Source organism: Pterocles gutturalis, unplaced genomic scaffold, assembly GCF_000699245.1.
Source record: "Pterocles gutturalis isolate BGI_N339 unplaced genomic scaffold, ASM69924v1 scaffold46872, whole genome shotgun sequence".
Taxonomy (NCBI): domain Eukaryota; kingdom Metazoa; phylum Chordata; class Aves; order Pterocliformes; family Pteroclidae; genus Pterocles; species Pterocles gutturalis.
Window position 1 is genome coordinate 17940 of NW_010109466.1, and position 16288 is coordinate 34227.

At 36.9% G+C, this 16288-nt stretch overlaps 1 protein-coding gene across 1 annotated transcript in view; it reads left to right on the forward strand.

The window, feature by feature from the left end:
* Positions 1-16288, forward strand: part of AOX1 (aldehyde oxidase 1) — a 41422-nt gene that overhangs the window by 3450 nt on the left and 21684 nt on the right. The window contains exons 3-16 of the mRNA XM_010072980.1: positions 886-982; positions 2175-2283; positions 2830-2956; positions 3811-3872; positions 4483-4563; positions 5458-5538; positions 6654-6798; positions 6969-7061; positions 8818-8969; positions 9203-9296; positions 11829-11938; positions 12788-12972; positions 14112-14274; positions 15146-15238. Coding sequence (XP_010071282.1) covers positions 886-982; positions 2175-2283; positions 2830-2956; positions 3811-3872; positions 4483-4563; positions 5458-5538; positions 6654-6798; positions 6969-7061; positions 8818-8969; positions 9203-9296; positions 11829-11938; positions 12788-12972; positions 14112-14274; positions 15146-15238 — 1592 coding nt within the window. The remainder of the gene's footprint in view (positions 1-885; positions 983-2174; positions 2284-2829; positions 2957-3810; positions 3873-4482; positions 4564-5457; positions 5539-6653; positions 6799-6968; positions 7062-8817; positions 8970-9202; positions 9297-11828; positions 11939-12787; positions 12973-14111; positions 14275-15145; positions 15239-16288) is intronic.

Here is a 16288-nt window from a genome sequence, read left to right on the forward strand (position 1 = left end):
TTAATGAAGTGGTGTGAAAAGAAGGCCTGTTTCCCCTCCATCACTCCTGGCTCCTGGTGGACAGTTCTTTTCCTGCACCTTGTGCTAGTTTTGGAGTTCCTCAGACCTCTCAGTGTAGTAATTCCAGTCATTAGGCCAGCAGAAAACTAACTCAGAAAAAACAGTCTTTCAGCTGGATTAGGGTCTCAGTCACTAACTAGTCAGCTCATCATTAGTCAGCTAATTGAGGGGACTGGTGAGAAAAAGACTTGGTGCAAGAGGTCTTGGATTTTGGAGCAGGTAATGTTGGGAAGAAGAAAGACAGAAGAGAAGGAAGAAATGGGGAGTAAGGCATGTTCCTTGTGGTGACCGTAGAACATTAAATTAGCTGCTTGTTGATTCACAACTTCAGATTGGCCACTGTTCCAGATTCATAGAAATTAGCACTTCTCTCAAAGTGTGATCTTTCAGATGAGATGCAAGGTTAATATCCTGTCTATAAATGAGCCTTCTTGGAAAAACTGGAACATTGGTTGTGATGTTCCATTGGAAATTCAGATACATTGCTATTTTGCCTATTACATGTTTTTTCCTTTCATGTTTTCACTTGGAAAACTATTTTTCACTTCCTCTTTCTGTCCCTACTTACTCCTCTTCCAAAAGAAGTCAGAGTCAAGTTTTCTGTTTTCTTGGGAACAGGATTTTGGTCCTGTCATTCCGTAGCTTCAATAATTTTTGCTGAAAATTTTAATCCAACATAGAAAGGAGTCTGACACATACGCTATCATACCACATCATTCTATGTTCCTTAGCAGTTCAGGACAAAAAGGTGACCTCAAGCTTTTGAGCAGAATAAAAACCAAAATGAAACCTGATTTTTTTTTTCCCTAATGACAGCATTTTCAGTCCATCTTACAGGAACTAAGTATGGCTGTGGAGGAGGTGGCTGTGGTGCCTGCACGGTGATGATATCAACTTATGAGGCAGCTTCAAAGAAGATTCGGTATCCTTAGTAGAAAATATTGAAAACCACACAGAATTTTTATTGCTGTAGATACCATTTCCAGATATGAAACTATTAAAAAAAAAAAGTCATAAAATCTGTACTCAATAGTAAAAAGAATCCAAAGGAAGGGTCACTTTAATCCAAAGGAGAACGCTGTGAAGAATACTGTTCATTCAGCTCTGCTGTGAATTTGCTGAAATATCATGCTCAAGTGCTTAATTTGCTCATATATGCTGACAGTTCCCTTAAGTAGTTTTCTCTTTGGGAGGCATACATTTAACACTTTGTACTGACCACTGGAATGTGGCTTCTACCTGCAGCTCTGTCATATGACTGATGGGAAGATAGGGCAGGTAGAAGTTTGAGTCTTACCAGCCCTTTAATTCTGAACTCCCTCCCTACACCCCACCCATGAAAAGGAGGACTTTGAAAGTCAAAACTAGAGTTTGATTAAGCTAAAAACTGGAATAAATTACTTTTAAATTGAGAAAACTCCAGTCAAATTGTTAAATGGTAACATGTCATTGTCAATTGAATATTTTTTAGGTGGGGAAAAAGTAAAAATTGTTGTTGTTCCTTTTGACATTTGCATTACATTGGAATGCAATGCAAATTAAAATCTTTAAAGTTATAATAAGAGTTGAAATCAAAACAGTCATAATGACACTTGAAAATAAACATTTCAACTATAGTAAAACAAAACATTTTCTTGTTAATGATGAAAAGCTTTGAAGAATTTTTATTTTGGTATGTTGTTCCTATTTAGAATGTTATTTATTATACATCAAAATTTCCTTTGGGTTAGAAATTTGATTACAAATTCTCAGCAGTAATTCTTTACTTCCTGCAAATGACTACATCAATCCTCCCTTCCTGATCTTTCTCCTCCAAAACACACCTGACAGGTGGCTTTTGGGCAAGAGAGACAAGAGAGTGATTAGAAAAGAATTAAGTATTAAGGAGGATATTTTACAGAACTGTCCTCATAAATATGGTTTTTATACCAGAATGAGAGACACAGCTAGGAAGTGATCCCTTCTATAAAGCTTATTCTCTTTTTATTCCAAATTAAGGTAATGACTGGTTTGTAAGGATAAGCTATATCTTGACTGACCACAAAATAATATTAATGCATCTTTATTATAATAAAATAATATTAATATTCTTTGTTCTCCTTTATGTTCCAAAGACATTATTCAGCAAATGCATGTTTGCTTCCCATTTGCTCTTTGTATGGTTTGGCAGTCACCACAGTGGAAGGTGTTGGAAGTACAAAAACCAGAGTTCATCCAGTTCAGGTGAGAGAACAGTATGACTGTGTAACAGGATTACTGATTTTTTCTTTTGTATGGGCTGGCTCGAGTTGCAGTGCTTTTAGGGCATGGGAATTTCACATGATGATTATTCTCCCTGTTAAATGATAACAGAAGACAAAACAAGTTTCTGATGGTTGGTTGATCAAGGCTGATGAGACATGGCTCATGATGGATCTTGCTTTAGTTCTGACAGCCTGATCCAATAGCTGGTATATAAGAATTGTTGGAGTGGATCAGGCTTGTGCTCTTATTTGAGTTAACAGCACATCTTGGACAATGTCACTTTAGCTGATGTTTTAGTATGAATGCAAAAGAGACAGAAGTCCACTGAATGTTAATTAGCTTACTTGGTAAGATGGGCTGGGCATCACACCCAAAATAATTATTCTTATTTGAGATTGCTTAAATTGTTTTACTTTAGAAGTCTGATTTACTTTTTATTTTTTATGGCATCTCCCACTTAAGGGGGACTTAATTGGAATAGCGATGTACACTGGAAGGAGTGCTATTTGTGGTGTTTCATTTCAGGAAAGGCTTGCGAAGTGCCATGGCTCCCAGTGTGGTTTCTGCACCCCTGGAATGGTGATGTCCATATACTCTTTGCTAAGAAACCACCCAGAACCAACTTCAGAGCAGATGATTGCATCTCTGGCTGGTAAATATTGCTGCTTTTTATTTTATAGGTATGTCCTTGAACCATTTTCTTCAGATACTTTGTCTATGTGAGTGCATATCCATGTGAGTACACATGTGTGTATGTACTCTATACAAATTGTGTTTCCCAGCAGAGTTGGTACTGGACACAGACCTTGTATTCCCTGTCATTCTTTTCTCCTGGAAAATGAATCATGGAGCTGTGGATCGTTTCAGGGACAGGTGTTCAAAACATCCCCATGTGTGTCTTTTAAAGTAATGATGGCATATTGGAGAAGTAGCTGCACCTGAAGGTCTCTGTGATCCTGTTACATCTGGAGTTGAGAGTGTCATTAGCCTCACAGGAGAGCCCCTTTGTGGTAGGAATAAAACAGTCAAATAAGGTAGAGAGATGAAGACCATCTTCACGAAGGGAAAGTGTGAGCATTTATTGCAGATGAAATAGCCTTCTGTAACCTATTGTGCTCTAGAGTCACAGTGGAGTTAAAGGCATTTCCTGTTACTATGAGGTGAACTTAGGTGGAGGTGTAATGCTAACCTCTTCCGCTATTAGGAATAAGTCAGGGCAAAGGAGAAAAACATTTTGAGTGGGTGAAGAATATTGTACAATCTCTTATTCTCCAGCATACTAAACTGCAGTCAGTGTTCCCTGTAGTGCAGCTCTCAAATATTCCATACTCCCCTTGAAACAATAGCCTTTTTCCTCAGGAGCTGCAGAGTCCCATCTTGTCACACTGATTTTTTTTTTGTCTTTTGGAGAGTTAAGCTTCAAAAATGCAAATATCGTACAAAGACATGACATTTTAAAGCCACATGCTTTAGAACAGTTTTTTCTTACTGATTTCCTTTTTTCAGGGAACTTGTGCCGCTGTACTGGATATAGGCCAATCCTGGATGCCTGTAAAACCTTCTGTAAGGTAAGAAATAGTGACGACAGGAACACTAGATTGTGCCCATTAGTGTAAATATGTATGCAAACCATCAAGGTTTTCATTAAGATCATCACTTTCCTCTGTTGAGAGATGTAGGTCCGAGTAAGGTGTATAGTGGCCTAAACCATTACCAAAATTGATTAACACAAATGAACTTGTGTCCAGCCTGGATTGTGAAGAGTAATCTGAAGTAACTCCATGTGTTTTACTGTGGGTCAGTAGTGGCATAAATAAAAGCAGAATTTGGATCAGTGTTCTTAGTAATTTATCATGTTGTGCAACACGTCAGAAACCTACAGTGAAAGAAATGGGAGAGTGAACAGTGGGTAAAAGAAACTGCAGGCCATCTGTGTGTGCTCTCACAAGACCAACCGAATTTCATGTAGTATGAATTATTTTGTATTGGGGACTTCAACATCCAATGATTTTAAGTTACTTTTGAATATCACTTCTTTAACACATAATCCTTCCAATTTAGCTTATTATTAAACTTCATGCAGATCTTTATTGAAATGCAAGGACACACTGGTTTAAGCAGGCTTTAACTCATTGCTGTTCTGGGCAATATTTAATTAACGGAATATTCCTACTTTAGGAATCCATTTGTTGTCAAAGGAAAGCAAATGGAAAGTGTTGCTTGGATCAGGAAGATGATTTGTTTGACAAGGAAGAGAAGGTAGGTTTTTAAGTATTTTACCTGTCCTATTTAGATATAAAACTTATAGAAAGTATGTAGTGTGGCTTTTTTCTTGTAATTAAAGTAAATGCAGTACACTCTGCCATTTTTATCCTCCACCTTATTCATCTTACATAATATTATTTTAAAAATAAGATATATTGTTATTTCTTGCAAGGAATTTGGAGATATTTCTAAAAATTAAGGATTCTTTGTGTATATTTGTATGAGCAGGTAGTAATGTGGCAGATAGTTGGTATAAGGTAGTTTGGGTTTGAGCAGTTCTTGAAGTTCAAGAATATTAATTGTCTCACTTCTACTCATGCAGTGATTATCATATTGTGCAAGAAATAGCAGCATATGTGTCTTAAATCAATGATCGGTGGCGATCTGAATGTAACCACTGTTCTCTTAGGAATCTAACTGCTGGCTTACATCTGAAGAACTGATACACTCTTAAAAATCAGAGTTATGATTGTGACTTTATATTAAACCTCTTATCCATATGAATATGTGAATTTGTTCTCAATTTTCTCTCAACAATCTCTGATTTACTTCTTTGCTTTTTGAGTACTCTAGGCTGGCATGAAACCAGCTACTTTCTTGTCATAGGACTACAGGAAGCCTGTAGTTAGTCTTCCAGTTACTTGCCTCTAAGCTGTCATTTGTGTTAGCAGTGAACTTTGAGAAAATGTTATGAACACCTCTTTCACCTCAGCAGCTCCAAACGACGCATGGTAATTTAGCACCAAATCCAAATGATAATAGAATTTTTTACTGACTTCAGTGGGAACCTCATGATTTGGTTTTGGGCTTGCTTTTTTTTTTTTTTTTTAAATGGAATTAAAGATGAGAGAAAATTCTTGGTCTTTGCTTGTTTTCCTTCTTTTTAAGGTTTCTACCAGACTTTTTTCAACAGATGAATTCCAGCCCTTAGATCCCACCCAGGAGCTAATCTTTCCTCCAGAACTAATGGTAATTTTTGCTGCTTGTAGACTATGCTTTAGCTCTGTCTTTTCCTTAGTCCATAGTTCAGAACTCATTCTGAAGTCCTTCTTACCAGTAGTTCATCAAAAGAAATGTCATACCATTTAAATATAAATCTAAATTTATATTACTTTTTTTTTTTTAGTGAGCTTATTGAATATTCACATACAAAAAATAATTATATTGGGAAAATTCAGTTGCAGAGTTAGGTATGAGCTGACAAGACAAAGAAGTAGGTTTTCAGTGCAGCATCTGAAGAAACAAATACTTCTCAGCAAACTGAATGACAAACACTTTTTAACATTGGCAAAACAATGCATTTTCCCCATTTTATGGCTTAATAGTATTGTTGGTCTTTTCTGTCAAAATGTCAACCTCAGATAGCCACCCAGACCAGGGAGCATTTAGCCCCAGTGGTTAAAGTGTGACAAAGATATAAGCAGCTGAAATAAGGGCACTGGAATGGAAAGTGTCAGGCATCCTTAATTATTGACAGCACTATTTGCCCTAGAAAAACTGAATGGTGTTAGCTTTACATTAGAGTTATAGATTCAAAGCCAAACTCTCTGTAAGTAGCTGGCTGCTTATGGAAAATGGTTGATAACTGCAGGACAGAAGTTCTTGACTGTGTATTTGTACCACCACTCATTCACAAGCTATTTCCAAATGATTGGTGAACAGTGCTAGAACAGACAGACACATCCACATGCATGCTTAATCTAGAAAGGGATGCTGCTGCCAGTGTCATCGGTGACTTCCAAGCAAGCTAAGTGTGCAGATACCTCCCTAAGTACTTTTTATCACTTTTCTAATAATTTCAGCAATTGCAGGACCTATTCGTACATTTTTTTGCTTGGGTAATATTTATTATCAATCTTGTTTATTAGCCCATTGGAATTAATTGAAGATGTTTCACCCATGCAGTCTAGAAATTCACCACTGTGCAAAGAGCTAGCATGACAGTCCCATTTCTGTCTAATTTTGAAGGATTAAGTAGAACTGCCATTGTTTAAGAACTTCTTTTGACTTTCAGTCTAGTGTCTATTAGACCTTGCATCTGTCTATATGTCTAAATATTTAAATCTGCCATATTTCCCCATCAGAGAATGGCTGAAAATCAACCAAAAAGAGCCCTGGTTTTTCGTGGAGAGAGAATGACATGGATTTCTCCTGCAAACTTAGATGAATTACTGGATCTGAAAGCTGCCCACCCCAAAGCACCTCTTGTGGTTGGGAACACCAGTGTGGGTACGTATACAATCAGAATGGCTCCAGTTGGCAAAGTTATAGTGTGCATGGGAGGAGTGGGGTTACATTTATCATTCTTTTTGCATTTTCGCCCTGAAGCTTACTCTCTACTATAATGTAGTTGTCATTACGGAAAATGTCTTTTGTCTAAGTCTATTTCTATCTGATAGGACCGGAGATGAAATTTAGAGATGTGTTCCATCCAATTGTTATTGCTCCTGCAAGGATCCCGGATCTGAATGTGGTGAAATACACGGATGACGGTCAGTAGACTTTGTGTTGTTCAGACATAGGAGATACCTCTGCAGTAAGGGATGCTGCTCCATTCCATAGTGCTGAAGGTGTGAAGTTCTGTGCAATTCATTCCTAAGCATGCTTGGTTCTTTCCCAGGTCGAGGTGACTTTGGCCACAGTCCCAGGGCATTGATACAGTTTTGTCTTCATGACACAGTGCAGCACTGGCCAGCAATATTCTCTTGGGCCCTACTAGTTGTAATAGTGCAAGGGTAATTATTCTGGTAATACTGGTTCCGGTGCTAAATCACACAATATTTGCTTTGTGATCTCTGTGCCATGCTATGCTGTATAGCAGAGAGACACCCAAACAGCACCACAGAGAGAGTTAGCAACATCGCATGCTTGTCTCCATTGCACCAAAAGCTATGATTAAACTGGCATAGCTGATATGCATTAGCTAATCTTGTTCTCAATCGTAGCAGAATTGTAGATTAAAAATTTTGTACCTCAATTTATGTATTTAAGATAAGCATGGATTTTTTTTTTTTTAGTTGTTAGTCTAGGTTTTAGTTTTTAAATAAATTCTATTGAAATTAGAAATAACTAGAAATAGATTTAAACTTACTGTAAAAGCCTACGTTAATTAAATATAGCTTACATTGTGCAAGTTTACTGACAAAGTTTTAAGGAAAATCAAACCCTATATCTGATGAAAGTTACTTGCTGTATGCCTGAAGCCCCTTTTTTGAAGTGAACTGCATTTAACAGTTCTGTCACTGCATTTAGAATATCTTTTTAATTTCAGACCAATCATCCAGTTCTAGTGAATGACTAGTTTGTTCTTAGCTGAAAGTGGTTGGGAATTGAAAGGGAATAGGGAGGATGTTTACTGCTTCTTTTAATCTATAAATAAAATCTAGTTATGATAAGGTGAGACTAACTAGTTTTAAAACAAGAGAAATTCAGTTTATTTTGCCAGCAAGAAATAGTTTTTCCTCTCTTTAATCAGATTTAAATGCAAAACACGTTTTGATTAAATTTTTGTTTTAAATACACAGAATTTATTATTGCTTTACTTGATTAATAAAAAGACATTTTAAAATTATATATTTTGATTTATATTTTTGACTGAATTCCAGTGTTCTTTCAAAACATTCATAAGTTACATAAATAAAGTCTATTAATTTTGAATAGAAAGGCACAATTTACCATTTTATAATATAGATATTTTAATAAAATATAATATTAAAAAATGTATAACTACTCAAATAAATGCATATAGTTATAGGTTGTCTTTCTAGTGTGAAAATTAATACCATATTCAGGGTTAGGACTGATTGGATTTTTTTGCAAATACTACCTACCCATACCTTAGGAGAATAACTAGAATATACACATGCAAAGCAAGCTCAAATTATGATGAAAATCATATTTAAAAATAAGAAGAGCCCAAAACCATTTTGAAGCTGACTTGCCTTTGGGTGAAATATCACCTAAACATTTACTCAACATTGGTGCAAGCAAAGCAGTTGGAATGGGCAGAGAAAGGATTTCCCTTTTAGTAGCAGTGGTAAGCTATTAGCTCATTTTCATCATTTAATGAAATTTTACCCCCAGTCTCCTGAAGTGAAAGGTCACAGTACCTTTAATATGCAAAGAACCCTCTTCTTATATCTGTCTGTATTCCACATGAGCAGTCCTAACTCTACAGTCTGAACAAAGTTTAAAACCCAGGCAATAAAGCAATGCGCACGTTACACTTTCGTAATCTTATGGTTACAGGATTAACTCTGGGAGCTGCCTGCAGCCTCTCTCTAGTGAAAGACATCTTGACAACTGCAATCTCAGAGTTCTCTGAAGAGAAGACAAAGGTTTTCTGTGCTGTCTTGCAGCAATTAAGAACTCTGGCTGGAGAACAGATAAGAAATGTTGCTGTATGTTGTGTGTTACTTGCAATAACAATTGTAACAAATTGTAACAAATGTGAAATAGCTCCTGACCACATGTAAAACTTGCTTTTTAAGTTTTGTTTTTAACAGTGAATTTTCTATCAATATATCGTTTTTGAGCTTTTGATACGTATAAATTTATGTATAGTCTGCATGTTACATTGTCAAAAAACATTGAGGGTGGTGGAGAAAGGTGACACAAATTTTTTTTTTTCAAGTCATTAGGTGGAAACATCATAAGTAGAAAATCAACCTCGGATTTGAATCCTATTCTGGCAGCCAGCAACTGTGTGCTCAATCTGGTTTCGAGAGGTAAGTGGAGATAGCCTGTCTCTGTAGTAGTGCTGGAGGCACAGGATCCTGTTTTGTGGAGAGAGGGGAAATAACAACAGGTGAGGATTTCTTAAGGAGACCGTGTCCCATTCTCATACAAGATCACATCTGCAAGAGAAGCAATTTTCAAGTGAAGAACATGTCAAAGATTCTTATGTCAAGGGGTAAGCATCCAGACCAATCAGATCACATGTCCTTCTGTGCACAGTGAATTACTGTAAGCACTCATAAAACCTCACAGTTTGAGTAGCTTTATACTACCTCCCCACCTCCCTGGTAGGTTATTTTTCTGTAATTGATGCTTTGCTCTGGCTTTAAAATCGACCTCTGGCCCTGAGAACAACTCTGGTTTCTCATTCTCTATAGATACTTACTTTTGATACAGGAGTCATTGATACAGGAGTCACTTTTCCATGCCCATTTCCTCAGTTTCCTTTACAGTATATATACTCCCCTCTACCTGCTCCTTTTCTTGTATACTAACTTACCTTTGGAAGGTTGATGAAACAATTGGTAAATATGAGCTATCTGATGGCCTGGAGTTGTGTGCTCTCCCATCTAGATGGCATGTGTCCTTTTGGATCTTGATCCAGAGAGGGTGCATGTTGCCATTTCAGACCATGTATTACTCCACTCGACACCCTGAAATACACGTACTTTCAGGGGTTGTGTCTGAGCCAGAATTTCTGGGAACAGATACACAAAAGCTTATGCTGTGTGATTTCCATTACTTCTTCCTGCATAGTTTGGTATTGACAGGAAAAATACCCGTCAAAAATTGTTCTGACAAGTGAAAGTACAAACTGTTGCATCTTAACAATTCTAATGATGTGCCTGCTTATTTGAGTGATGCATAGAATCACTGATTGGTATCTCTCTCTGTTAACCTGACAGAACTTCACTGCCAGCAGAGAATTTTGGGCATTTTCACAGGTTTTTAACATGTTTCTTTACCAAAAGGTAGTCAGTGAAACATAGGAGAAGTGGATTGTTCAAGAAAAGGAGGTTGCAGAAACACTGTTAGTATTTGTCTTGCATCATAGTGTAAGAGAAAATGCACCTTCCTGGATCCTGGCAGGCTTGTAGGTGGGACTGGACAATAATCTTTATGGATGTAAACCAAGTGTATTCTGGATGGAATTGCAAAGGAAAAAATCCAGAAGTGCCAGTGCTGCTATTCTTAGCGTTACTATTTTTCATATTCATGCTTAGCAAAATAAAATTCCTTTACTAAAGTTTTGCTGTCACGCTAGTTATGTTTGAGGAATGCAATTTTAATGCTAAATTATATTCTAGGATGAACAGGTTACAGTGTCATCATCATGCATAACATGAAAAGCATGAAGAAAATAATCTTGCTGTAAAGCAGCCAGTCTTGAAGTGTCATGTTCATTGAATGTGAGGGGAGTATTTTAATATATGAACCCTTTAAAAATGTCACAGATTATTATCTGGTTATAGAAAGTCTTGGGATAGGTCAGGGCTCCTACAAGATAAATATTGTCTAGTAATAATTTATTTAAAAATGCATTGAACTCCTTAGATAGCAGGTGAAAAGTATAAAGGACACAGAAGACTAGTAAAAAATACACTTTGACTTCATCTGTCAAACACACATGGTTAAATTCCACACTGGTGAATCACTGTGGGATTCCATCTGTACAACTTTTATGCCTCCGTGTTCTTGAAGAACGGCAGTGCTACTTGACAATTGTGTTACTGGTACAGTTGCAGTCCTGCCAACAAAACTCCTTCAGCCAATGGAGCTTGTTTAATTAATAGAATCAATTCTATGCGTTAAAATGTTGCATTTCCAGAAGGCTTGCTAGCTTCACTGTGTAGTGATATTGGCAAAGCCAATATAGCATAGATGAAGTTTGAGTGTCGAAAGGGCTCTTACAGATTTAGGTTCCTTGCAGAATTTTGTCCTCTTCCTTTTTGAAAATCCTGTCTTTAATAGTATATGTCATAGGATGACAAACATAGTCACTTTTAGAATAATCTACCAAAAAGAGAAAGGAAAAGGCAATAGCATTTATTCCCTTCTGGACGCCTAGAAGTGTTCAGAATCTCAGGAGAGCAACAACAAAAACACAAAAAAAGCCCCAACATTTTTTTTTTACTTTTGCAGCGGTTCTTTCTCCCATTCAGTTTTCTTCCTCATTCTTTGTGTTTTGGAAGGAAAGGTACTGATGACAGCAGCTGCAGAGATTTGGAACGAATTGACAAGAGTGGGGATGGGATCAACATGGCAGTATTGGAAGGGAGGATTACAGAATGGGAATTGGTGTCTGGGCACCTTCTTAGGACTCTGGTGTTATACTATGGAGGGGGGAACAGTCATTTATATTTATAGAGCATACTACTGATAATTTGTTATGTAAACTCTGTAGTTGTTATTCACTCAGGAAGCCTGCAGGTATTTCTTGCCAATTAAAATATGATTGGTGTATGTTAATTGTACTGAATTGTACTGAAATTTCTTGATTTGGGATTTTTTTTTTTTTTTAGGAAGAAAGCGACAGATCCCTTTGAGCGATATTTTTGCAGATGGAGTTTGTAACAATGCCATTATGCTAGAAGAGATCTTAGTCTCTGTCCATATTCCCCATTCTAGGAAGGTAAGTTGCTAGTTTGTTTAGATTTGCTTTATGCAGGCTTAAAGACTGTTAAATAAAGAGCAGGAAGGAGCATAGTTCTGATGTTTAAAGTAACATTATTACTGCTCACTTTCTGAATACCTTACATTTGGTCCTGTCAGTGCCATACTATCTCCCAGTTTCAGACAAAAACACAACTCAGCAGGTAGTTGGTGATACATAAAGAGTGGCATTCAGACAAAAGTTTACCCTAAAATGATGAGGGCAATAGCAGTTGTCTACACCCCCTACAGAAAGAGGTCTTGGACAGGCTGCCATAGTCCTCACCAAAGCAGGCTGCTCACCTGTGGTATTGACATCAAGCAGGTAAAGCATTGTCATCTCTTGAAGATTTTTCTTAAAATCAGATAAGATTGGATATGTGTGTGGTGCTTCCATAAATGTCGCTGCACTGAAAAATAGTCTTCAGCTGGTATTCTGTTTTCAAGAATGGATATGGGATCTTATAAGAGAATTATGTGCCATGTTAACTGAGTACTGATGTTTGGCAATGTTTTGAAGCCTTTAAGCTTTTGGTCTTGTTACAAATGCAACTCCACAAGATCCCTGTCTTCCAGCTACCCGCCATGAAAAAATCTAGGTCATCTGAACTGTGTAGATCATGGAGGATTGGAAAGGGGCTGCTAGAACTTCAAAGATAGTAAAGCTACTGAAAGGTCAAGAGAAGGAAGTGTATGGTCTTGAATGCTCAGGAAGTTGAATACGTGCTCCTCCTTTTTTATTCTCCTGCTTCACATAGTGCAATAATAAGTTCTGCTTTCAGACACTTACATGTCTGCAGGCTACACACTTCTGTTTGATCTTGCTTAGGGGGAGTATGTGTCTGCATTTCGACAAGCATCAAGACGGGAAAATGCTCTCCCAATAACCAATGCTGGAATGAGAGTCCTTTTTGAAGAAGGTACAGACATAATAAAGGATTTAAGCATTTTCTATGGAGGTGCTCTCTCGACCACAATCTGTGTAAAACAAACTTGTGGGACACTTACTGGAAGGTACAATTTCTCTTCCTTCTCTATGTCTCTGAATAAAGGGACTTTGAGAGCTTGGGTGTACTTCCTCGGAACATGAAAATACAGAAAGTTTTCACTTGCCTGGCTGATGCCGCATGTGTTCAAGTGAACGATCTGGTCAAACCTTAATGATGACTTTTCAGGACTGTTACATTTTGGAGTCTGCACGTGGGTGCAACTCTGGTGTGAAATATGCAGAGAGATATGAGATCTGAGCTGTGAGATAGGTGGATGAGGTATACATGGTTGTGCACCTGAAGCCGAGCATTGGTAAATTACGCTGTGTCCTGTAGGTTTGATAATCTCCTGGTATCAGTGTTCTTGAGTCCTTCAGTTTGTCTCTAATCAATAAAGAGTTTGAGAATTTCAGATGTGCTCAATAAACTTAGGAGCACAAGTCAAGCCTAAACCTTTTCCATATCTCTTCATCTACAAAATCCTAATAATCTCTGAAGTTAATCCCTGACATTCGCTCCCATTTTGCAGCATCTTTCCAAGGTTTGGAGGAAAAAAATTACAAATAATTCGAACAGTATAAAATCATTTATCTAAACAAAGTCTCACTGGACTGTTTTACCATTTAATATGCAACTGTTTCACTAGTTGAAGCACTCATTTTTTTCTGCTTTACATGATTAAATTTATTCTAACAGATTTATATTTTGATATCTAGGGTCGTGTAACCATAGAGAATGAACTGCGTTGAGATGCTTCAAGGAGACAGTCTTTTCAGAAAATGTAACAACTGTCCAGCACTAATCAGATCCCTTGAAAGCATCTACGGGTTACATTAGTATCATTATCCACTTTTCTTTAAATACAGGACAGGATCTGCAGAATAGTGATAATCTGTAAGACTGTTAAATCAGCTTTAAAGCGGTAATAGGTTTTATTTATTAATTAATTTGTTTTAAAAAGGCTGGCGTAGCACTCAATTCCATTGACTTAGAGGACCTCACATTGGCCTACATTATTTTAAAAATTGCAGGCCATCATTAGAATCGATATTTTGTCTTCACTATGAGCAGGATTATGCCTGTGGTCCACAGCACCAATGTTATTACTGCAGGTTGTATTTTTTTCAGTCCTGGTCTGATTGTGTCTATTTTTGTTCCTGACAGACACTGGAATGAACAAATGTTGGATGAAGCTTGCAGACTAATTCTTAAAGAAATTGCTCTTCCAGGCTCAGTCAGTGGTGAAAAAGTTGACTATAAGAAAACTTTGATAGTCAGTTTCTTCTATAGATTTTTCCTGGAAGTATTGGAGTCATTGAAGAAAATGGTAAATTTAGTTCTCCACGTCTGCTTTTGTGCAAGCAAATGAAAGGGTTTTTTCTATCTGTTGATGCTTGCAATTTGTACAGTGTGGCAAATATTGTCTTTGTGGTTCACATCTACAGAAGGATGTAAGTGCTTAACTCCCAAAGTGATTGATGGAGAGATGCCCATTTAACTTTTAAGTGCTCAGATAACTTTACCTTGGACATTAGGCTTTAAAAAAATTGAGCCATGTTAATACAAGAATGTATCACTGTTGAGCTCCTATGCCCAAAGAAAACATACATGAAGTCTTATTCCATATGTCTGTAGTTCAAACATAAATGGGCAGAATAGAAATAAAGGCTTTGGAAAGCAACTGTAGGTGTTAAACAAACCCTCTTTCTGATATGAGTTGCTCACTGGAAGAGGAGAACTCTAAAATTTCACTTCCCAATACATTCTAGGTGTAATTTACTTATTTTTGTCTTAAAACTGTTCTTATGAGAAAAAAACATCCCTTTTGCCTTTTTCTTCTGTGTTACCTTGAACTCTTTCTTCTGAATTACCATTACTGGGTAATTTACTATGACCAGGAATGATTCTGTGCCAGTTCTGATCAGACCCCAGAACAAAGCTCTTCTGACTATCCCTGCTTTATGTTGCTTACTTTAAACAAGCATATTTGTTGAATCCAATATATTTTTGAATATTATTTAGGGAAAACTAAAAACTCTACATTGTTTTAAAATTGTTATTTTGGAGCCTTTCTCGCTTGTGAGAGTCTTGAAGGAATTTCCCATATAAAGAGTTTGTACTTGGTGATTTTGGTTGTTAGCTTTTTTAATAGGAATGTTCAAAATGTGAGTTTTAGTAGTAATTCACTTCTTTTTCAGGATCCTTGCCACTATTCTGGCATACCTATGGAATATAAGAGTGTCCTACAAGATTTCCAAACCAAAATGCCCCAGAGTATCCAAATATACCAGGCAAGTGATTTTTTTTCCTAAGATTCTTCTGTCCTTTATAAGACTTGGTGAAAAGTCACAGTTCAAGCATGACCATTGCTGTGAAGGTCAGATACAAATTCTCCAAAGAATTGGAGGCAACAGGCTCTTAGTGGTTGGTTTTAACTGTATCTCAATTGGAAAAAACCTTGTCTGTAAAAATATACACCTATGGGTGTACTCACTTCTTCTAAACAGTTCTCAAAAGATAAAGATGTTGAACAAACTCCATTGTCAGACTGATTAAACTCGGTACATTGCAGTGTGCAGACCAATTGGAAAAAAAAATAGAAGAAAATTTTAAAAATTGAAAAGCCCAAGACTATAGCTATCACTATAGTATTCTTGTCTCCAAGATACACTTTTCTAAAGATCTCAGAGGGCTCCTAGGACTTACTGTAGATTTAGGAATCAAGTTGGGAGTTTGTGGTGGCTATGCGAGCGAATTAACAAGAGTATTCAAGGAGAAGTCAGCAGTAGAGGGCAGCAAAGAACACCTCTTGGATTTATTGAACTTGCTAAGTCATGGTAGGAGCTCCTGCAAGAGTTTTTGATATTTTGATACCCACAATAGACAAGTAAAAATCCTAAGTTTTTTGAAAACCTAAAGAAAATTCAAATGAAAGATAGGTAAACATTTTTTTTCGTTTTCAGATATTCTTTGGAAGAACATTCTAGCTTTAAATATTTAAATTTGTTCAAGTCGTTATCAGCTTCCTTCAGAGATATAGTTAAAAAAAATACACTACAGACTTATAAAAGGGCCCAGTATCAAAGGAACTAGTTCTTTATGACTTTCATCAGTTTATTTCCCAGCTGCAAGAAAGTGACTAAGCAGCAGAAATTGAAACAATTTGTTTTTCAGATCATCAGTGGGCACTGAGTAACAGAAATTATCTAGAAACGCAGAAAATCTGTTTTTCACTTTAAATTTCTATCTAACTTTTGCAAGTCCCTGCCTTTTGTCTGGATTTCTTTGTCTGAACATTATTAAGCTTTTAAAATTTAGCGGGGGGGGGGGGGGGGGGGGGG